General features: G+C 36.4%; 5 protein-coding genes and 1 long non-coding RNA gene across 6 annotated transcripts; 2 read left to right on the forward strand and 4 right to left on the reverse strand.

Annotated features, from left to right (window-relative positions):
- Window positions 1-132: 132 nt before the first annotated feature.
- Window positions 133-1,161, reverse strand: LOC104811375. Its single transcript, XM_010538041.1, has 4 exons — window positions 1,050-1,161; window positions 822-928; window positions 612-688; window positions 133-505 (listed from the first exon to the last, which is right to left on the reverse strand). Exons 1-4 carry the CDS (start codon window positions 1,099-1,101, stop codon window positions 367-369), a joined length of 375 nt encoding a protein of 124 aa, XP_010536343.1. The 5' UTR covers window positions 1,102-1,161; the 3' UTR covers window positions 133-366.
- Window positions 1,162-2,629: 1,468 nt separating this feature from the next.
- Window positions 2,630-3,053, forward strand: LOC104811374 (defensin-like protein 19; the record flags this gene model as incomplete). The annotated part of the gene is made up of 2 exons (XM_019202490.1): window positions 2,630-2,910; window positions 2,983-3,053. Coding segments are annotated over exons 1-2 (144 nt in total), but the record flags the coding sequence as incomplete, so codon positions are not given.
- LOC104811373 lies at window positions 3,054-3,525 on the reverse strand. The gene is made up of 3 exons (XR_771449.2): window positions 3,389-3,525; window positions 3,179-3,255; window positions 3,054-3,072 (listed from the first exon to the last, which is right to left on the reverse strand). It is a non-coding gene; the product is annotated as an uncharacterized LOC104811373 (long non-coding RNA).
- Window positions 3,526-4,253: 728 nt separating this feature from the next.
- On the reverse strand, window positions 4,254-5,057 carry LOC104811376 (50S ribosomal protein L31, chloroplastic). Its single transcript, XM_010538042.2, has 2 exons — window positions 4,915-5,057; window positions 4,254-4,831 (listed from the first exon to the last, which is right to left on the reverse strand). Exons 1-2 carry the CDS (start codon window positions 4,981-4,983, stop codon window positions 4,463-4,465), a joined length of 438 nt encoding a protein of 145 aa, XP_010536344.1. The 5' UTR covers window positions 4,984-5,057; the 3' UTR covers window positions 4,254-4,462.
- Window positions 5,058-6,959: 1,902 nt separating this feature from the next.
- LOC104811378 (ornithine carbamoyltransferase, chloroplastic) lies at window positions 6,960-10,408 on the forward strand. The gene is made up of 5 exons (XM_010538044.1): window positions 6,960-7,235; window positions 8,083-8,417; window positions 8,617-8,748; window positions 9,118-9,393; window positions 10,075-10,408. The coding sequence occupies exons 1-5, from the start codon at window positions 7,025-7,027 to the stop codon at window positions 10,255-10,257; spliced, it is 1,137 nt and encodes a 378-aa protein (XP_010536346.1). The 5' UTR covers window positions 6,960-7,024; the 3' UTR covers window positions 10,258-10,408.
- LOC104811377 (auxilin-like protein 1) lies at window positions 10,380-17,106 on the reverse strand. Its single transcript, XM_010538043.2, has 8 exons — window positions 16,571-17,106; window positions 11,591-16,112; window positions 11,446-11,497; window positions 11,257-11,324; window positions 11,090-11,155; window positions 10,910-10,999; window positions 10,642-10,818; window positions 10,380-10,562 (listed from the first exon to the last, which is right to left on the reverse strand). Exons 1-8 carry the CDS (start codon window positions 16,930-16,932, stop codon window positions 10,527-10,529), a joined length of 5,373 nt encoding a protein of 1,790 aa, XP_010536345.1. The 5' UTR covers window positions 16,933-17,106; the 3' UTR covers window positions 10,380-10,526.
- Between the last annotated feature and the right edge of the window lie 4,940 nt (window positions 17,107-22,046).

The following is a 22,046-nucleotide window of genomic DNA, read 5'->3' on the forward strand; positions in this document are numbered from 1 at the left end:
ATCAGCCGAAATCCAACCCGAAAGACCTATGGCGGATTCCCACCGTTATAAAAAAAAAAATATAGCATAAAATCTCAATTTCTTTCTTTCTTTCGTTTTGACTTCCCATTTTTCTCCAAAAACCAGTGATAATATATACAAAAACAAACATATATATATATATATACATACACATACACAATTACAGAGGGAGGTAAAATCAAATAACTTCAGCTCTCTAATGTCCATTTCTTACCAAAAAAAAACTGAAACACATCCCCGAAACTGCCCATCCCACATAAAATAACGCATACAAGTTTGGTAAACACAAACCATTTGCCACCGTTGGACCAAAACTAAGTGATTAGAGGCGAATAATCCCCGAGATTAGGCGCTAATCGCGCTGTTATTATCGACATCGTGCGATTTTCCCACGTGGGCAACGTCGAACTGAGGAACGTAGTTGTTCGGTCGTCCCTCGGCCTCCCTTGGCTCGTTCAAAAACGCCCAGCTGCTTCGTCTCCACCTGTGGAATTTCCGTATTTATATAATTAAACACCAATTTTTATTCTCTAATTCAATTCAAATCCCGATACGGATTTAGTAACTCTAAAATAAAATTTAATATTTACCATCCTTTTGTATTGTTCTGTTTCTCAGATGCTCCTTCGGCCGTGTTATCTTGCGCCTCTTTCCTCTCGACATCTTCCTGTGAATCGATTTAATTTAATAGGTTCAAAAATTCAGAAAATCAAAATAAATAAATAAATAAAAATATTATGATTAGGATTAAGAAATCATCAGAATAGATATAATTCATGAATAAATTTAGAGCCGGAGACATTATCAAGTAACTTGGAGATTGCTTGGAGATGTTCTTCTTCAGTCTTCTTCTTTAACCTCCAAAAAGCTTCGATTTCTTCTTTAGTAAATGATTTGGTCCTTTTCACTGAATTTAACCATCAAGTGAAACCATTAAATTCCATCAACTAGTATGAATTTCGTATCGTATAATACGATAATTTTTCAAATTTGTAATCTTGTACATAGTAAATAAGTAAATAAATTACCTGTCTTAGGATCATCTACCGGGGAATCCCATCCTGCCATTAGAGAACCCATTTCCTTGATTTTTATGAATACTATGTTAGCGGAATGATATACATCACCTATATATATATATAGTCCTCTCGTCCTTATCTAAAGTCAATTAAATAATAATTTCACGAGGTCGGTCCGACTTGTCTTTATTATTTTTTGAAAGACGATACAAAATCAATCCAATCCAACTTTATGGTTCTGGATAAATCCAGCAGCCCACAGAATTAAATGGCGGATTTGATTAAATTATTCAAAATCATATGTTTGTTAATGGAATTTAATTATATAATGTGAAAAAATATTTATTCTATGTAATATTTCGTCAATTGAGTGTTTTTTAACGGCAGGAAGATTTTTGATAGATAATAAAATTACAGAATCAAAACATTATGAGAAAGAGATACGTGGAAATTTTTTGTCTTGTAATGGACGATTCGTGTCGAAGGGGCGGAGAAGATAATCATGGAAACAAAATTGTGAGAGATGAATACTGCCAAATCAGTGGCGAATGGTTCCAAGGACTGGTTATATAGCATGTGATAATATTTTGGAGACATAAAATCAAATTACACTGAATAATAATATATAATAATTTTTGGAATCAGTGGATTAAAATTTTTTATTTACAAGAGAAATCATTTCATAATACATGAATCTGTAAAAATAATTTAAATAAATATAGAATTTTAAAATTTATAATAATTTAATTTTACACATATATTTTTTTAAATCTAATAAATATTATATATAATTATTTTTTATTAAATTTATATTAATAAATGTTATAATAATATAATCAATAAAAAGGAATAACACTGCGTAGATCGTATTGAGAATAAAAATTCGAATATAGTCTGAGATGGTGTAGCAGATCAGTAAGCCCATCAGAGGTGATCTCCAATCTCATCCTGTGGACAGACATAATCTGGAAAGAACCAAACGACAGGACCTTCCGACACAGGTCGAGAATGATCCAAACTCGACCGCAGGATGCAAACCCTTCTGTCGGCAGCCGAGCTGAAAACCCCCACTTCGATCCATTGGTTGCTCGAGGACTGGTACGGAAACACGCAGGAAACGTCGTATGTTTTTTTTTATAATCCGAAACTTCACCGAATCTTTGATCCGATTACATCTCCCAGATGATCGGAGAAGTCCAGGTAACCCTTTCCACATTTGGATTTAAACGGGTGAGAACATGTTTTGCATGTTCTCTCATCAATAGACCACCTAACTTGGATGGGTGAAACGTCATATGTTGTGGTTTGCATTATTCACAGATTTATTTTTGCCCACTTTTACTCATAGAATCCCCATTTTTTTATATATTTTGTTCGTATATCTATTGAGTTGTAAAACCCATCTTTTTTTTGTTCAATACAAAATCATATTCGACCAAAAAAGACAAAACCTAAATTCTTGGTCGGACGGCTCGGTTTCACACTCGCGGTTATTATGGCGGCTTTGATGTGTGTGTGTGTACACACATGTCCGAACAATTCACTAGTCACAATTCTATGGTGACACAATTAGAAACTTACTCACAAAATCCCGAGTCAAACTTCTATCGCCTTCTGGATAAGGTTTCCATAAATGGCACGCATGGTTTTTTCTTTACATTCACACAGTTCTAAGCTCACTCATGTCCCCATTCAAAACTCCAGTGGACCATTCAAAGAATTCAAGATATGGACTCATTGATTAACTTCTCTATATAAACAGTTCTTCAGCTATGCAGAACCCAAACCGCAAACAGCATGGCTCCTTCTTGTTCTTCTTACACTCTCCTGCTCTTCCTCTGCTTCTCCGTCTTCCTCATCGCTTCTACTGGTATGAACACTTGGACTTCGATCTTTGTAATGCCCTGATTTGTATCTGATAATAGATAAATGGAAAACGCAGAGATGGTAACGGCGGAGGCGAGAGTTTGCGAGAGGAGAAGCAAGACATGGACGGGGTTCTGCGGCAATACCCGCGGCGCTTCGTCTCCACCTGTGGAATTTCCGTATTTATATAATTAAACACCAATTTTTATTCTCTAATTCAATTCAAATCCCGATACGGATTTAGTAACTCTAAAATAAAATTTAATATTTACCATCCTTTTGTATTGTTCTGTTTCTCAGATGCTCCTTCGGCCGTGTTATCTTGCGCCTCTTTCCTCTCGACATCTTCCTGTGAATCGATTTAATTTAATAGGTTCAAAAATTCAGAAAATCAAAATAAATAAATAAATAAAAATATTATGATTAGGATTAAGAAATCATCAGAATAGATATAATTCATGAATAAATTTAGAGCCGGAGACATTATCAAGTAACTTGGAGATTGCTTGGAGATGTTCTTCTTCAGTCTTCTTCTTTAACCTCCAAAAAGCTTCGATTTCTTCTTTAGTAAATGATTTGGTCCTTTTCACTGAATTTAACCATCAAGTGAAACCATTAAATTCCATCAACTAGTATGAATTTCGTATCGTATAATACGATTTTCCTGGGTTTGCGTGCTTTTGCTACTTCAGCTGCTGATCAAGAATCAGTCATGGGTTCCGTACAAGCAGAACCCCCCCCCACTCCCCCAACACAAAAAAAAAAACTCTATGAATAAGTTCTTAAACAAATCCTAGTAATAAGTTCTGTTATGTGCCTCGGCATCTACTTAAGAAGACTTTGCTTATAGCATAAACCCAGGCTCATGTCCAATCCCACACAAGGGTCGAAGTCTAAGGACACTACAATTACTTGTACTGATCATCGAGTTCATGCCACAAGTCCCAAACCCTAAAAAGTGCAGTGAAATTCTTAAAACCTATGAGAAATGCACATCCACCCTTGATTTGCATTATCCATAAACGGCGAGAAACAATGTTTCCGGTAGCTCTTTCCATTGAATTCATGTCGCTCGAAAACTTCACAAGCAACACACTTTCGACCAGCTTTCTACTTGTGCCATTTACCTGAACTCAAAGTCAAGATTATGGAGAGGAAAGAACCGATTTCTGTCACATACAACGGATCTTCGTGACATGTTTGGTGTTTGGTTCGATCACTAGCCTCTGTATTCATCAAAATTCATGCCACTCAAAACTTGACATGATACAAAATTTCAATCCCCCTTCTACTCATACATACCACCAATCCTTCCACAATTACAGTCTAGACCCTGTATATGTCTCACGTCAAATTCCACATTCCTTCCCATTTTCCACAACTTTCTCAGCAGCCAAACACATGTAAGAAGAGCATCATTTCTTTGCATTCGTAAACACACAACATACAATCATCAAACACCCTAACCAGTCAACTGTGGGTCACCAGAGAAGCAAATCAAGGGTTCCATCAAATCACTGGAAAAACAGACACTCCAAAATGGTACCTTTTTTCTCTCACTTCTTCTTTCCTTTTCCGGCACCTTTCTTCTTCGTCGGCAACACGATCTCTCCCTTAAGAACAGGAATCTGCATAATCTGCGTCAGACCCGCGTATTTCTTCCTGAACTTCTCCACTTGGTCGGCATCAGCAAGTAAAGCAGATCGGCTTCCCAGGTAAAACGGATGATTTCCCGACCATACGTCGACGACGTAGTCCTTCTTAGTTCCTCCGGTCGTCATCACCAGTTCTCCATTGCAGTACACCTTCGCGTCCTCGTAGAATTCAGGGTGCAAATCCTTCTTCCGACACGTTACGGGAATCACCCGAGTTCTCATCGAACTGCTCCTATCATTTGCCTTCGCCTTCACCGCCGCAATCCTCGGCTGTTTCACACGGAAAAGGGTAGCGAAGATCAGTGATTAGGGTATCAATCGAAGAAGAATACGAAGGGCAATTTCCAGCTTACCTTTCTGATGTGAAGAGAGGGAAGAGATGAATTGATTTGGAGAAATGAGTTCGGGAGAGAGACCGCCATTTTAGCTTCTGCAGCTCGGTGTGTGGTGGAGAAGAAGAGGAAGTGTTGGAGCGGATTCTCACGAAGGATAAGAAAAATGGGGAAGACGAAGTATTGGTTAATTTATTTCCATACCCCTCGAGGACTTGGAAATTTTCAACTTTGGGCCGATTGCAGACTTTGGGCCGAGGCCATTGAGGGTATATGTTGTCGCTTTCAAATAAAAATTAAAATTCAATTATCCACAGATCATATTATAAATACATTAAAAGGTATAACATTGGCTAATTATATTCATTCATAATAATTTCAAAAAAAATTAATTTTATATACTAATATATCTTTGGAAAATATTTTTTTAACTTTTCGTGATTTTGAATTCATTTTATATATCATCCACATGTAGATATTTTATAAAAAAATATGTTTTTTATATTTGAGAATTTTCTTACTTTTTTACTAATATCATGCAATTATATTTGTTTATTATTAAAAATTTCCAATTTATTTTTGTAAATCTCATTTTAAAGTCTGAAATTAATGTAGTCAATAATAATAGGTATAATAAAATAATGTTCTAAACATATTTATAATCTCATTTTAAAGTGAATAACTATATATATAAAAGGCTTTATTTGATCAAGGATATAAATATTTCTTGATATAAAAATGTTAAGCAATAAGGGATAAATCAATGATATAAAAAAATGCATCTAAACAATGTGAAAACTAACAAAAAAAATCAACATACCTTGTGTCCAAATTTGACATCCACTTCTTGGTCAAAATGATCAACAACGATTATAGTTACGACTGTTTTGATAAGTACAGAAAACTCTGATGCAAACCAATGAAAGATTATGTTCACTTATATTTAACAAATTGACATATTTGATTGATTGATTCATCGTTATCAAAGTAAAACCAGAAAAAATATTACTAATCATATATAAAAAATAAACAAGTTAAACAGAAAAATAGAAAAAATCTGAAAAAAAAGAGTAAACGTGTGTAACATATATATATAATATATACATGCATATATAGAGATGAAAATATAGCGATGATATATAGAAAAAATGGAAAGAAAGTGAATCTTGGAGGTTATGAGAGAGGGAAATGAACAAACTAAAAGGGTTATCTTGCTAAATTCTTGATAGCTTAACTTTAATGGCGGATTTTTTTTATCTAGTGAGAGAGATAGAGCAATTTGTACGAATGGAATAATTAGAAAGTTTATCTAAACAACCGCAACAGTAAACTATAAACCATTGAATCTATACATATAAATTAAACCATCGTTTCTATGAATTTATACTCGACTCTATCATTGATCTGAATGCCAACAACAACAACAAAGGATATTGATAGTATGTCATGATATTGGTATTTTTGATAATTTAAAAGTTCATCGAACCTTCGACCCTAGTATATTTCTCAGAAGATTGAAGAAGTCCATGTAAATGTCCCTTTCCAAATGAAGATTTGAACCCAGATTGGGAAGGAACTTTGCTCAGTTCCTTAGCGATTGAACCTCTATGTTGGGTGTCATGGTATTGTTTTTGTCTCCAACTTTGTTTTTGGCGAACATCAGTTGTCCCGGATACTGAAAGTTTCCAACTTCCAATTACGTTTATCTTTTGAAATCCATACCTATTTTTTTTTTATTATAGGAAAAAAAAACATCCTTGCCCATTGCTTGCTGCACTAATCACTGCATTCCTTGACACACGAAGTAATTTTGGTCAAATTCGTAAATTTGAAGGAAAAAAAGACCATCTTTTTATAGGTAGAGGTGTAATCTTACTTCAAATTATTTATGGGATATTAATAATGTTCATCATTTTAAAAGCATCTAAGAAAATCTGAAATTTATGAAATTAAAGAAATATTTTATACAATGGTGATAAAGTTATTGGGCCTTAAATGGGCCGAAAACCACAAAAATCAGCCCAATAAATCTCTGCCTTCCCCTATAAAGTGAAAGTAACCACACTGGAAGAGTTCCTTCTCGCTCACCAAGTCACCACCAAACACTTACAGCGAAAAAGCAGCGAGACAAATGGCGGCTATGGCTTCTCACGCTAAGACGACGACCCTCCGATCACCGTCTCTGCCTCTCTCCTCTTCTTCCTCCGCATTATCCGGCACTACTATCCGACGAACTTCCGGCGTCTCACTCTCTTCTCCGCCGAGCTTCCCCTCCCTCCGCCTCCGTGTACCTTGCCAAGCTTCCTCGGCCACTTCGCCTTCTTCTCCCCCCGATGCCAAAGGCTTGTGTTTCATTTTTTTTGTTGCGGTTTTGGTTCATGTGTGGTTGATATTTGCTTCAGCATTTGCTCTTTGTTGTGTTCGATTTCTCGCTCTTTAAGTCCATTTGTTCCTAGGTCATGATTGCATTTGCTGGTATTGTCATCTTAAGGAACAAAGAAAAAGAATAGCTCTCTAGGGTTTTCGAATTGGTCGGATTAGGATGCTCTCAGATTGGAGATTGTGGTGTCCAACCATAAAGGGTTTTGTAATTTTTTTTCCTTTTTTTTTTTGCGCATAGCGGAGATTCTGTGTAATTTTGGATGTTTTTGGGAGAAATGTGTTGGGATTTTTATCTTCGGACGCTTTTAGATTGGAAGATTGTCACTGAAAACACGAGGTTTTTCCAACTTTCGTACCTAGTGGAGATTCTGAGTAAGTCTTGATAATTTTGGGTGAATTGTGTTGAGGGGATTTTGACGTTTGTACAAGCAAGTGGACAACTGTTTTGTCATATTGGTGTGTTGTTTATATATACATATATGATTGATTACTATGAGTGACAATGTGCACTTATTAAACACAAAGTGGGTTAACCAGCTTTGGCAGGCAAAGTTGTTGACAAAGAAATTTGTAGTTTCTTTTCTGTAAATTGATAAAAGTCTCCATCTTTTTATAATTACATGCATGATGCCTCAATCTAGAAGCATGAAAATTGTGCATGAGAAATGAGTTCATTTTGCGCTTTTGTGGTACCTTGTCATTGTTTTAAAAATGTTTTCTTGCTGTCTGAAATCTGGAGCTTCTTTTGAGGAACCAAGGAGACAATAATGTCTTCCATCTTTCTTATTTGTTATTTTCATCCTGCAGAAAAAGCAGGTCTCAAAGACTTTCTCCACATAGATGATTTTGACAAAGCAGCCGTTATAAAGATGTTGGACAAGGCTGCAGAGGTCAAAGCACTGCTGAAATCAGGAGAGAAGACCTATCTCCCCTTAAAAGGGAAGACCCTGGCTATGATCTTTGCAAAGCCATCCATGAGAACTCGGGTTTCATTTGAGACTGGCTTTTTCTTGCTTGGTGGCCATGCATTATATCTAGGACCCAATGACATCCAGATGGGTAAGCGAGAGGAAACTCGGGATGTTGCCCGTGTTTTGTCTCGCTACAATGACATGATCATGGCTCGTGTATTTGCTCATCAGGTATGCTGGTGAGTTTTGAAAGTTTATGCTGTAGTCTGTTGTAAAAGATTTACAAATGATGACTAGTATATTTATCTATTATTTCAAACATCGCTGTCATACACTCATCAGTTTTTCTGTCAGCGGGTCTTATTACATAATTAGTGGTTTTTAGTCCCTGAAAGCAGAAATATGTCGTTTGTGTTTGGTCTCTTTCTAGGACATCCTCGATCTGGCCAAGTATGCGAGTGTTCCAGTTGTAAATGGTCTCACGGACTTCAACCATCCTTGCCAAATCATGGCCGATGCCCTTACAATTATTGAGCACATTGGTCAACTAGAAGGGACGAAGGTTAGTTAACCCTTTAATCAGCTACCGACTGTTATTTATTTCCCTCATTCTGGACTTCAGTATATGCAAGTAGGCTGATTATGCATTGTTGGAAAACTTTATGATGAAATGCTCAAGCATAACATTAGTATGGCCATACTAGAATTCTGAAATGTACTGCACTTGGTGCCTAAAAATATTAACAACTGCTATCATCATTTCAAATCACCGAGAAAATAGAATGCAAAACGAGTCTTTAAGTGTAAATGATCTACTGGTATGTTATTGAATATCGAAAAGTCTATGAAGCATAACATCACTAGATCAATTGACTTGAACCTAGTTCTGGCTGCAGTTTTAATATACTAATATCGATTCAATAAAGTTCAGGTTGTCTATGTCGGGGATGGGAACAATATCGTGCACTCGTGGTTAGAATTGGCATCTGTTGTGCCGTTCCATTTCGTGTGTGCTTGCCCTAAAGGGTTTGAACCAGACAAAGAAACAGTTTCAAAGGCACAACAAACTGGAGTGAGTAAGATCGAGATCACTAACGATGTTAAAGAAGCTGTCAAAGGAGCCGATGTGGTATACTCGGACGTTTGGGCCAGTATGGGACAGAAGGATGAAGCTGAATACCGCCGTAGAGCATTCCAAGGATTCCAGGTATGGGCATAACCCCGAATATGTTATAGTTTTGAGCTTTATGTTCCTAATCAGTGGATGTGTTTACTGTCAAAGAACATATGCTTCTCCCATAACTAAGTCCAATGAGAGAATCGGTTTAGAACGCTAACTCAAATATCTCAGATCTCATGAGTTATTACCCGATCTTGTATCTGTTTTGGCCGTGTACCTGGAAATTGGGTACTCGAAATAATTTTTGGGTACCCATGGTATTCGAACTCGATTTTAAAAAAGAAATCTTTAAATATTTAAATAAAAATCATATTTTAGGAGCTATTCAGCTCGAGTACCCAAAATTTTTGGGTTATCTGAATTTGAATCCAAAATTTTAAGAGATTTTAGCAGGTTTGTATGTAATATCTCTATAAGGTAAGGTAAAAATATCATTTTCATTTGGGTAACTGTAGATAATACCCGATCGCAGATCCAAATCCAATTATCCGAACTCAATTTTTTGGATTTTTCTCATGTTACAACACTGAGAGGTGACGATCATGTCTGATAGTAGCGGAAGGTTCAGTTTTGTGATTGAACAAACCATACATGAAACATAGAGTTTGGGAAAGTGTAAACAACGTTTGTTCAAGGCTACTTTCGCTTAGTTTTGCAACAATGTTTGATGTCTTGATAAAACTCGTTACTTCGTTGTCGGTATTGTAGGTGGACGAAGCTCTTATGAAGTTGGCTGGTCCGAAAGCCTACTTCATGCATTGTTTACCCGCCGAAAGAGGAGTAGAAGTGACCGATGCAGTCATGGAGGCCCCTTACTCTATCGTCTTCCCTCAGGCCGAGAACCGTATGCATGCCCAGAATGCTGTAATGCTTCACCTGCTCGGCTTTTAAACCCGATCTCTCTCATGCCATTGGCTGGTGAAGGGTAGTCGTTTTATATTGAATTGTTAGATAACCGGATTATGTACCGATGAATGGAAGACATTGAACATTGCAGAAATGGGCTATGAATATGCAGGAACTTTCCCTTTTGTTATAAATAGATTCATTATAATCGTGTCTACATCGCTACATTACAGCATGCAATCCCCTGCCCAAGAATGCGGTTTAATTTGCGTTTTCATTCTGTGGCCGGTTTTCGCTAGCAGATTCCAAGAATGTTAACGCTCCTCCACGCCGAATTTGTTCCATGCCTCCTGGAGAAAAAAACCAGGTTAGCCATCGATACAAGAGATTGTTTCGTGGAATTCAATGAAGGTTAGTCGGGAGACGAACCTTGAGAAGGTCGAAAACCTTCTCGCAGATGTATTTCTGTTGAGTGGCTGCACCGCGTTGCTGTAACTTGTCGGGATGAACATAGAGCGTCGCCTTTCGGTAGGCTTTTCTCACCGAGGCGCTCGACACGAGATCTGTAAGATGGATCGGTTTCCATCCGCTCTCGGGTCCAAGAATCTGTGTAAAGGACTCGAGATTCTCAATAAATGACGGTACACTCTTCCATTGAACCGTGAAGAATCATAGAAGTAAGTGAAGACATATTTACATATTGCAGTGTCGAGAGCAATGCCCGCAAGTTTCCTTCCTTGCCACTCGACCAACGTTTAACTTCCGCATCAAGAGTCTCCGCCAGTCTCTGCCGATTTCAGGTAATAGTAAGAAAAACATTGCGATCAAAACGAAAGTTTTCGAGAAGTATGCAAAAGGAATTGTAAGTGGTGGTTACGTTTCGCTCGGCTTGCTCTTTCTGGGCGATGAGATCTCGCAGTTTCTTCTCGGCGAGAGCCTTTTCCTGAGAATAAATGATAACCCGAGCAAAGAAACGAGGAGTTGTTACTGCTGTTTTCATAGCACTGACTATGCAGATATGGAGGAGGAGAAGAAACAACATACCGCACGTTCGGTTGTTCTCTGATGTCTCTCGGATCTCGCTTTACACCGCTGCGCTGGTTCACCGTTACCTTCATCGGGCAAATAAGATCAACGAAGTCAGGGATTTTCTACGGCGTAACTTCTCGAATATAGAACAAGAAAAGCTCATATCTATAAACAGGACGAGTATATATGCATATCGGTATGTACTGTTTGGGTTTGAAGAACCAGAAGGAGCCGCTGAATTCCGGTTCTCTGTGCCCTGCAGATTCAGGAATCCACATGTCAACAAGAAAGAATGGCTGTGAATGAACGGAGAAAATCGAAAAGGAAGAGTAGAATAGCGAAAACTCACAGAAAAAGAGAAATTGCGTCTTTCACCCGAAGCGGCTGATGATTTCCCAGCTTGGTTTCTTGCTTTTCCAGATAATGCTTTCTCGAGGGCTCGTTCTCTGGCCTCGGAGAGAGCTCTCTCCACAGCAGCACGCTCGGCTCGGAGTTTGGCTTGCATGGAAGCCTTCTCAGCTGATGATAATTTGTCGGTGGCATCAACAGATGTCTTCTCTGGCCTCCCTCCTCGGATTTCAGAGGTCTTTCTACGGTGTGTTCCTGCATTTGCTGCTTTCTCCATAGCTGCTCTTTCTGCCCTTTCTCGGGCATCGGCAAAGGCCCTTTCACGGGCTTCACGGATAGCTCTCTCTACCATAATTCTCTCATTTTCTCTCTCTTTCGCTTTCCCTTTTGCTTCATCTATCATTTTATTATTATGTTCCTCTGCAGGCTCTGCTTTGTTCTGTGAAGCATCATCGGTAGTAGCATCGGTGTTTCTATCTGCTGCTGCAACTTTTTCTTCATCTTCTTTGGATGAAGAACCGGGCATCGAAGCTGCTTCCATTTCGTTTCTATCATTAAACTCTTCTGGGAACTCGTGATCTGGATTTCCCGCATTTTCTCGAAGTTTGTGTTTGGTTTCTGGTGAATGTCTCGCTTCCGATTCTGAATAATTGTCGTTCTCGTTGGGCTGGCCGATGAACTGCATGTCGTCTACATCCCAACCACTCTTATTCGACTCGGAATCTACTTCTTCAATATGTTCCTCCATGCTACTGGTTGAACCGGTATTTTCAGGGTATCGATCATATATCTTCTGCTCAAGGCCTACCTCCCCGATTCGCGCACTTTCAAACGACGGATCTCTCATGTTATCATCTATACTACCGCCCATATTAGTCTCTTCAGCTAACTCTTTGCATGGCTTTTGCTCAGATTTCTTGTCGGAACTACACGGGTAATCATGTCTCAGTATTTCAGTTCGAGAATCCGCCTGCTCTTTTATCTCCTCGAGTTCGGAGGCGGCTCCTAGATCCAAGCTATCTGCTTCAGAAACTTCTGGTACATCTTCCACTTCTAGGATCTTGGCCATTTCAGGGCCTACCAACTCTTCTTCTCCTATCAGTTCATAGACAAAACATGGTTTATTTTGTTCTTCCATCTCACCATCCTTTTTTCTGCACAACGTTTGCAGTGCTAAAGTTGAGTCTTCATCGTCCGATGTCCCTGCAGTTCCTTTCCTATCCATTCCTTCATCCCTTTGATGAATCTCGATCTCACTCTGTTCGGATTCCAGTAAGGAACGATTTTCGTCCTCTCTCTTAGTGTCTACTGTCTGGAACATCTGCCTAAACATCTGCTTAAGCACGTTCCAATTTTCTTGCAATCCCGTGTCAGTAGGTAGCTCGGAAATGCTCTCTGTTTCTTCATCTCTGGTAATATCATCATTGTCATTGTCAGCTCTTTCACTCTGCTCTCTGAGGCATCTCTTCATCGTTTCTTTCTCGTCATCTTCTAGCTGCCAAGCTCTGTCGTATCGCTTCATACCCTTTATCATATCGTAGACATCTTCCGAGGTTTTCCAAACTCTCCTTCTTCGTGGTGTCTTGTTCTCATTCTCGTTCCCTTTCCCGTTGTGCCCAAATACCAAAGCGTTTTCTCCGAGGATAGATGCCATAGATTTAGCATTCTCGTCTATCTGAGTAGGTCTGTGGATCTCTCCCACTTCCCTTTCATATGTTTCAGCATCAACATCACCAACAAGCATCTCCCGTGGCTCGGAGAGACTCTCCTTCTCGCCTTCCCGATCTAGAATCTCGTGAATTAGGTCAGAATTCTCGTGGGTATTACATGAACCAGACCCGTTTTCAGATTGCTCGCACCGTCCCGTTTCTTTCTCCTCCTTCTGTGAGCACACTTCTGTGGAATTACACAGTGTAGATCCATCGTTCTCATCTCTCTGAGTTAGGCTTTCTCTGTGAATCTCTTCCTCTTCCCTTTCACATATGTTTGTGTACACTATCTTATCCTCGCCTTCCCGATTTTGGACCATGACATGCTCCGCTCCCTCTGCCTCGGATGTCTGTGCAACCTTGCTCCCCGTGAAAGCCTCAACGACACATTTTAACTTGTTACCGAGTTGCCCGAATGAATAGAATGAGTTTCCGGTTACCTTCTGCATCTCCTCGTTCGTTCTGGATATCCCACCAGGTAATTCCCAGTGCTTCCGAGCTTTTTTTGCATGTTCCTCTTCTTGTTCTTTCATCTCTTCCTGCATATGGTGCAGTGTTGATTTCAGAATTCCACCCGGGACTTCCCAGAGCCTCCGACGAGCTCTTTTCGCTTGCTGCTCTCCCTGTTCCGGAGATGATTGTTTACAAGAGCTCTCCTCTTCACCAACATTTTGCTCTTCCTCATCTGGGATTTCACCAAGATTTGGCTCTCCCTTATCTGGAAATGATCGTTCTGAAGAATCTACCACTTTATCGACATTTTTCTCGATCTTATTCGGAATTGATTGTTCAGGAGAAACGTCTTGCTCCCCCTCATTCGAGATTATTTTTTCAGAAAAGATCGCTGCTTCACCGATATTTTGTTCTCCCTCATCAGGAAACAACTGTTCAGAAGAGTTCACTGCTTCACCTGCATTTCGGTTCCCTGCATTTCTAAATGATTGTTCCGAAGAGTTCACCAGCTCACTGACAATATGCCCTACCTCATTCGGGATTGATTGTTCAGAAGATTTCATCGTTTCCCCATCATTTCGCTCTACCTCGTTCAGAATTGATTTTTCAGACGAGATCACCACTTCAACGACATTATTCTCTCCTCCATTTGGGATGATGGATTGTTCAGAAGATTTCACCGATCCAGCGACATTTTGCTCCCCTCCCTCCGGGATTGATTGTTCAGAAGAATTCACTGCTTCACCAACATTTTGCTCTCCCCGTTTCGGGGATGATTGTTCAGATGAGTTCACCATTTCACCAATATTTTGCTCTCCCCTTTTCGGGATTGATTGCTCCGAAGATTTCGCCGCTTCACCGAGATTTTGATCTCCCCATTTCGGGATTGATTGTTCAGAAGATTTCACCAATTCACCGGCATTTTGCTCTCTCCATTTCGGGAAGGATTTTTCAGAAGATTTCACCGCTTCAGCGGGATTTTGCTCTCCCCATTTCGGAATTGATTGCTCCAAAGGGTTCACCACGTCACCAACATTTAGTTCTCCCCTTTTTGGGATTGATTGCTCAGAAGATTTCAGCGCCTCACCGAGATTTTGCTCTCCCCATCTCATTATTGATTGTTCAGATGAGTTCACCGATTCACCAACATTTTGCCCTCCCCATTTCGGCAAGGATTTTTCAGAAGATTTCACCGCTTCCCCAACATTTTTCTGTCGCCCATTCAGAATTAATTGTTCAGACAAGTTCACCTCTTCACCGACATTTTGTTCTTTCCCGTATCCGGTTGACTGTTCAGAAGAGTTCACCACTTCACCGACAATATTCTCTCCCTTATCAAGAAATGATTGTTCAGAAGAGATCACCGATTCATCAACATTTCGGTTTCCTGCATTTGGAGATGATTCTTTCGAAGAGTTCACTGCTTCACCAACATTTAGCTTTCCAGAATTTGGAAATGACTGATTAGAATAGTTCACCGACTCATCAAAAAATCTCTCTCCCTCAAGTGGAAATGGTTCTTCAGAAGACTTCACCACTTCACCAACACTTTCCGTCCCATCGTCTCTATGGCTTCCGAATTTTCTGTTGCCTTTATCCGCAACTCTAAGGCCACCAGAAGATCTCGGTTTTGCACGACTACTTCGAGATCCCGCCTTTTTCCTTTCCATCATTTGTTTTGCCATGTTTATCCTCAACTGAGCTTCTTCTAAGGCCTTTTTCAGTACAGCAGAAGATGCAGCAGCAACTGAATTCGCATCAGTTTCCTCATCAAAGTATGGAGGCGAACATGGTAAATCAACATCTTCAGATCGAAAACTTTCCAAACTTCCTGAGTTCGGAACCTTTGATCTTTCAGAAGCTTTCTTGTCACTATCCAGCGAACATGAAGGCGGTATCACATCTGGATGCTTAGCATTAAGATCAGTTTTGGATTCACTACTGGTGAAGATATCACCAACACTGCTTCCATTTCTACCAAAGATCATTTCAAACTCGGTATTGTTTTTAGAACTCCGTTTTCTTGACCCATTACTGGAAGGAATATCAACTTGGGCAGTGTTACAGTCTGCAACTTTTACGGGATTTCCATGGTGTGGCTCCTTTTCAACCGAGGAAACAAGGGATCTACTTTCAATCTTCGATAATGGGCACGGATTCTCAACCAGTTGAGTATAACCAGATACAGCATGGAACTGAGCAGCCTGAGTTTTGTCTTTTATCCCATTCTCATTCAGAGGAGTCGTCTGATGGTATAACACATTGAACTGCTTCATGCTTACAACTTCGGGTGAGGAAATCTGATTCTTCAGCTTAGTAGAAGGTGGAATAACAAAAGATTTTCCAGCTTTCTTGTGATTCCTACACATCAGGACATAGGGCAAAACTCATCGACAATCAGTTTCCAACATCAATAGTGTTAAATCATTCATGGAACATAGTCTCTACCCAAGAGAAACAATACCAAACTATGAAACAAGCCGACAATTGATTCAACTTGGTCGTACCAGAGATTAGCCTATGTACCTAACCAGATTCAACTCATTGCAACAATAAAAGACTCAGCTTTGACGAGCCAAACTAAGAACAGAGCGAGGGCATTGAGCATTGATTCTGTGTGAGTAAACCCATGTCGAAGAAAATGTGTCATCCCCCAAAAAATGGAAAGGATCAACTCTTGAACTTGCACAAGTTGAGAAATGGTGAATAGCCATTGAAAGATCATCCCAAACGGGACAATGTCTCAATGATCAGACAAAAATTGGGTCGATTTTCAGAAAGGCAAACATAAAAAGGATCTTGTGGATGAGTAAAAGTACCGTTTATCTGCTTCTGCGGAGCTTTTCTTCTCGGACTTGATGATCAGTTCTTCGGGAGAGACAGTGAAATCGCAACCCACGAAACCACCGAAGACCGAAGCGTAATCGAGCTTGGAGCTACGAACATCGATCTTAATCTTCTCCTCGTTGAGCTCAGGGAGGTCCAGGAACGGAATCGAAGACGAAGAAGGACCCGACCCACGGAAAATCTCGCCGTAATCGATCGCCGGAGTAGGTTTCTTAGTCGCCGGAGAAGAGAAAACGCCGTCGTAGACGCCATTGGCGCTGAAGCTGAGGCTATGGCTACGGTTCCTGTGCTTCCTGGAGAAGACAGGAGCAGTGGGAGGCTTTTCGTACTCCATTTTCGGATTCCGAACCAAGCTTGAAGAAGAAAAGGAAGAGAGCTCGCTAGGGTTTTGTTTGCTCGCTAGTGTTCTTCTGGTACTTGTCTTCACCGTTGTCTTTCTCACTGGTTTTTCTCCGCAGACGAAAAATCTGGAGAGAGAGAGAGAGACTTATGATTATGAGCTGTGTTTCATTGAGAGAAACTGACATTGAAATTAGAAAAACAATATTTGAAAAACGCGTGATCGATAATTACTGTCCTAAAATTATTTTAAAAAAATATTAACAGAGACAGTAATTTCTTTTCATCAAAGACAAATCCAAACTACATAAATAATTTGATTAATTTACCGAATAATATCCTGCTTTGTTTCACACACAAAACTTATATAAATGATGTATTTATATCACTCACTGGGCACGCAAAAAAAATCGAAGTAATCCACATTAATAAACTAAACACAAGTAATAATTTATAGAATAAAATAATAAATATCAAATTCATAACAACTATCAGATTATTAGTGATGTTGATATTAATAACTAAATCCGAAATTTTTGGTCGGAAATAGCATTTATAAGCTGTAAAATAATCTAATAATATAAAAATAAGGGGAAATCGAAAAAAAAGAAGAATATACTTTTTCTCGTCAGCATTATACATATATTTTTAAAATTATAAATAAATCTTATATTTATTTATGTTGATTGACATATAAATACATATATTTTTGAAATATTAGCAAATTTTTTCCTGCAACCAAACGTCATTAAAACTGTCACGGTACAAAAATAATGACCTAACCACACGCTACTTCACCATCCACATATTAAAAAATAAATAAAAATAATAATAATAAATATATGTATAATTATATATATATGTGTATAACTATGTATATATATACAAATACCTATAGGTTATATATACGTATGTATATCTGTATATGTGTGTGTGTATATACACATACGTGTATGTATTATTATTTATTATTTATTACTGATGTGCGTATGACTAGATAGATGGTCATTTTTGTCACGTCAGATTTAACGGTGTTTGGTCGTAGGGATAAATTGCTAATATTTAAAAGTATATGTATTTATATATTATATATTTGTAATTAAAAAAGTATAGGTATTAAATAGGGATGATGGAAAAATATAGTATTTTTGTCGATTTTCCTAAAAAATAATTATATTCAGAACAGTTGTTTAAAAAAAACTTTTTTTATTGATAAGTATGAAGTATGATTTCCAACTTTTAATAAGATTAATATACATTGATATAAGATAATGTGTACTTAATATACATTTATTTTATAAAACATGGTTTTTTCTTAAATAAACACTTTAAATGTTTCTCAAAAGAAAAAGATTAAGAGTATATTATTTGTTATAAATTTACCTCTTTTGATAATTATTGTTTATTTCTTGGAGAAAAGAAGTGCCATTATTGCTTGTACTATAAAAGTAAATTAACGTTGAGAGGCCTTTGCCTATGAATTAACTTTAAAATTTACTATAACTTGTATTAGAACGTTAAGAATTTGATTGTGTAGGTTAACGTAAAATATTATATTATTGATAAATGCGACAAGAAAAAGGATGGACTGTCTCCATTAATTTCTTTTTATGTCGCTATTTGTTTAGTAATTATGAAGGATATATAAATGAATAAAAACGTAATGCATTTAATTTACATATTAAGAATTTTAGAATTTTCTATTTGATTAAAAAAAAAGTCTTTCATTTTTATTGACTTCATATTATATTTCAAAATTTTATAACAAATAAACTCCGTTGTACGAACAAATTCCGTACAAATAGAAACTCCCAATATTTTTCACAACAAAACCCAAAATTATCTAACAAATGAAAAAGATAGAATAACGATTTTATTCTTATTGCGAAATTATTAGAAAATTATATTAGTTTTTAACATTTTAAAAAAAGTTTTGTGTTTGGACTGTTTTGTCCAAGCTGTCACCAAAGGTGCAGACTGCAGAAGGTTCAAAGCGAATGGCCAATGGGGGTATTTTCGTGACATCAAATTAGAGAAAATAAGGTGGGACCTTTTGATGACCGTTTAGGCTCTTACTCGTTGAATTTGATATTTTTTACTTTTTTTATTGTTACTCTTTTGCGGAGCAAAAAATAATTATTTGTTTTTTTGTGTGATATATTTATTTATGCATATGCATATATATATATATATATATATATCATCATTTTTACATAAAATTACAAAAAAATTATCAAATGTCCCCATAAAAATATCATTTGGTTCAATAAAATGATAGGTATAAAATGAATCTCCCCTCTTATATTATTTTTTAGGTCCGTCATTATATATATATAATGTAAATATATATATATATATATTTATATTTACGTACGTATGTATTTATGAATAATTTTTTAGGACCTAAAAAAATATTGAACTTTTCGATTTTGTCAAATAAATATTAAACTTTTTAAAAAGTCTATTGTTCATTTGACAAAAATAAAGATTCAGTATTTTTTGGTAAAAAATTGTAAGGTTTCTTGTTTTTTTATTTTATAATTTTATAATTATTTTTATTGAATTTTTATTATTTTATTAATTTTATTTTCATAAATATTTTTTTTAAATTTGTTGTTTACATGATAAATTTGAGGAAACCACATTGAAATTTGATCGGATTTTCTGACAATCAAGGAAATTAGACAAAATTTAAAAATTATATTGTCAAAGATTAATCGTTGATTGCAAATTCAGAAATTAAAATAATGAGGTATGAATTTATTAGTTAAGTTATCAATTTTTTTTTGAATTTACCCTATTTTAATATTATTCGTTCTATTTAATTTGGACAAGGAAAACGATGTGTTATGATTTCAAGAAATACGAGAAATGAGTCCGTCTTTCGATGCTTGTGGGTGTGGTCTAAATTACGGAATACAACAATCGTAATATGAATGTGTTATATGTATATAATATGTATACGTATAGGTTCAAATTGGGTTCGGCGTTTTGGTTCGCTTATAAACGAACCAAAAATTTCGGTATTTTTTTTCTAACTGTATCATTAAAAATTCTCAAACAGTATATTTTTTATAAAATCGAATTTTTCAAAATTTAACCGAATCAAATTTTATAAAATTCTTTAAAAATCAAAATTTTGTTAAAAGTTTTAGATTTTTTAACAAAAATTGAAACTTCATAACTGGAACCAAACCAAATCCCGAGGTTCAATGTAATGATTTCCAGCTTCACAAGTACTGTCAATAACCAAGGGCTAACGGACGAATTCCATTCATATATATATGGGAGATATTCAAAATATAAAATTTAATAAATATTAAAAGATGAAAAAAAAAAAGAAATACCAAAAGGTAAAAGAAATGAAATTTTGCCATTTCCAAGATCGTTCCTGTTATCACCGCTTTCGAGCGAATACAAACAAAGAGAGAAAAAAGCTTGAATAGGAAAATAATATGTATAGAAGAGGAGCCAATAGGATAATATTTTTTATTTTTAGATATAAACTATCAAATTAATTCGAATGAGATATATATACTTCTATATCATTGTATTTCAATTTAATGTGATTTTAAAATTAATTTTATTTAAAGTTTTTATTTAAAAATATGAAAATAGATTAATATCGAATATAACAATAATAAAAAATTGGGGAAAAAGAGGGTTTTAAAATTATTTTGTATAGAAATAAAGGGGAACAGAAGTTAAATTGAATTGATATAAATCTTCTGAAAAAAATTAATTAAAAATATTTAAACGGAAATAGAACAAAGATAGAGATAGATAATTTATCTAAAAATGGAATAAAAAGCAAAAGATGAGTTTAGTTTCAATTTCTCCATTAACAAAAATGTGTGGGGGAAATACCAAATGAAGATACAATCTGTAACGAATTTTGGCCCACACCAATATTTGTGACTTGGAATAAATAGTCAGTGATTACCTAATGATGCTGTAAATAATTTCGGTTGTCTAAATGCCTTTTTCAACCATAATCGAACATAATCATATTATATATTTGGTTGTGATTACAATTATGATTAACCAAATTGAAAGTGACAAATAGATGGAAACGAGACATGCATTGTGTGTGATGTTGACTAAGTCGACGGTTCACTTGAACAAATCTATGATTCGTGAGATATGACAGGCCCTATTATTATGATTTTTGTAAACAAAATACAAAATTCTAATACATGCATATATTTATTTTGGATGAATTTTTTTATTCGTCCAAACAAAACACCCCGTTATAATACGAGTCGCAATTTTTTTTTGAGTAATCGGGTATCCGGAAGAGCAAGACTCACACTAATTTTTGGATCGGGAGTCACCTATATAATTTAGATCATACGTTTATTTTCTTTGAAGTTCGAATTCGGGAGGAGATAGACGTTTTGCATCCATTTTCACCGGTTCAACTTTCCAAGTTTGGATATTCTAGTGGCCAATAAAAAACATGCAAGACTTTTGAAGATGTTTTCAGCGATCAAATAAAAAATATATGATATCTTTTAAAAGTTCTTTTTCTCATAACAATTATAATATTTTATAAGAATGAGAATCTAATTATGCAGTCAAAAGAATAAAAACGGAGCCCACATAAATTACGACAATGATTTTTTTATTAATATATATATATATTCATACTCCTTTTGTAACATCATAAAACCCTATCTTTGTTGTGTCTGCAATGTCTTTCCACGGTTTAAAGCGTTTCTGTATACTTTCTCACCCAAAGGAAAAGAGTGTGTGGGAATCTAAGAGCACATGTAATGCATATTCACGCCACATGCTTCATTCCTACTTTTATTCCGAATAAACAAAATAATATGTAAAGTTATAATTTGCTATTAAAAAGAAATTTATTAGAGATATATATGAACATATAAATAGTTTTTTTTATATATGTTTTAATTAGCTCAACAGAAAATATTAGATATTCAAACGACAGAACAAATTGCATATATCTTTGTCAAACTATTCCCAAAAAAACATGTTTATAACTATGGAGTTGTTTCGAGATAAACAACCAAAAAAAGTAGTTATCTCTCATTCTAGGGTGCATCTGTCCCATTCGTGCCCTTTGGTCTAGCGGTCTAGGGAACC

This window comes from Tarenaya hassleriana, unplaced genomic scaffold (assembly GCF_000463585.1).
Source record: "Tarenaya hassleriana unplaced genomic scaffold, ASM46358v1 Cleome2, whole genome shotgun sequence".
Taxonomy (NCBI): Eukaryota; Viridiplantae; Streptophyta; class Magnoliopsida; order Brassicales; family Cleomaceae; genus Tarenaya; species Tarenaya hassleriana.

What these genes read in the sequence shown, in the direction of transcription:
- LOC104811378 (XM_010538044.1), top strand. Translation starts at nt 7,025, where the DNA reads ATGGCGGCTATGGCTTCTCACGCTAAGACGACGACCCTCCGATCACCG. An exon ending in TTCTCCCCCCGATGCCAAAG is followed by an intron (nt 7,236 to 8,082) that starts GCTTGTGTTTCA and finishes TTCATCCTGCAG; the next exon opens with AAAAAGCAGGTCTCAAAGAC. An exon ending in GTCAACTAGAAGGGACGAAG is followed by an intron (nt 8,749 to 9,117) that starts GTTAGTTAACCC and finishes AATAAAGTTCAG; the next exon opens with GTTGTCTATGTCGGGGATGG.
- LOC104811377 (XM_010538043.2), bottom strand. Translation starts at nt 16,932, where the DNA reads ATGGAGTACGAAAAGCCTCCCACTGCTCCTGTCTTCTCCAGGAAGCAC. An exon ending in TCCGCAGAAGCAGATAAACG is followed by an intron (nt 16,113 to 16,570) that starts GTACTTTTACTC and finishes CCTGATGTGTAG; the next exon opens with GAATCACAAGAAAGCTGGAA. An exon ending in TGCTCTCGACACTGCAATAT is followed by an intron (nt 10,819 to 10,909) that starts GTAAATATGTCT and finishes TCCTTTACACAG; the next exon opens with ATTCTTGGACCCGAGAGCGG.
- LOC104811375 (XM_010538041.1), bottom strand. Translation starts at nt 1,101, where the DNA reads ATGGGTTCTCTAATGGCAGGATGGGATTCCCCGGTAGATGATCCTAAG. An exon ending in GGTAGATGATCCTAAGACAG is followed by an intron (nt 929 to 1,049) that starts GTAATTTATTTA and finishes GGTTAAATTCAG; the next exon opens with TGAAAAGGACCAAATCATTT. An exon ending in CAGAACAATACAAAAGGATG is followed by an intron (nt 506 to 611) that starts GTAAATATTAAA and finishes GAAATTCCACAG; the next exon opens with GTGGAGACGAAGCAGCTGGG.
- LOC104811376 (XM_010538042.2), bottom strand. Translation starts at nt 4,983, where the DNA reads ATGGCGGTCTCTCTCCCGAACTCATTTCTCCAAATCAATTCATCTCTT. An exon ending in CCTCTCTTCACATCAGAAAG is followed by an intron (nt 4,832 to 4,914) that starts GTAAGCTGGAAA and finishes CGTGTGAAACAG; the next exon opens with CCGAGGATTGCGGCGGTGAA.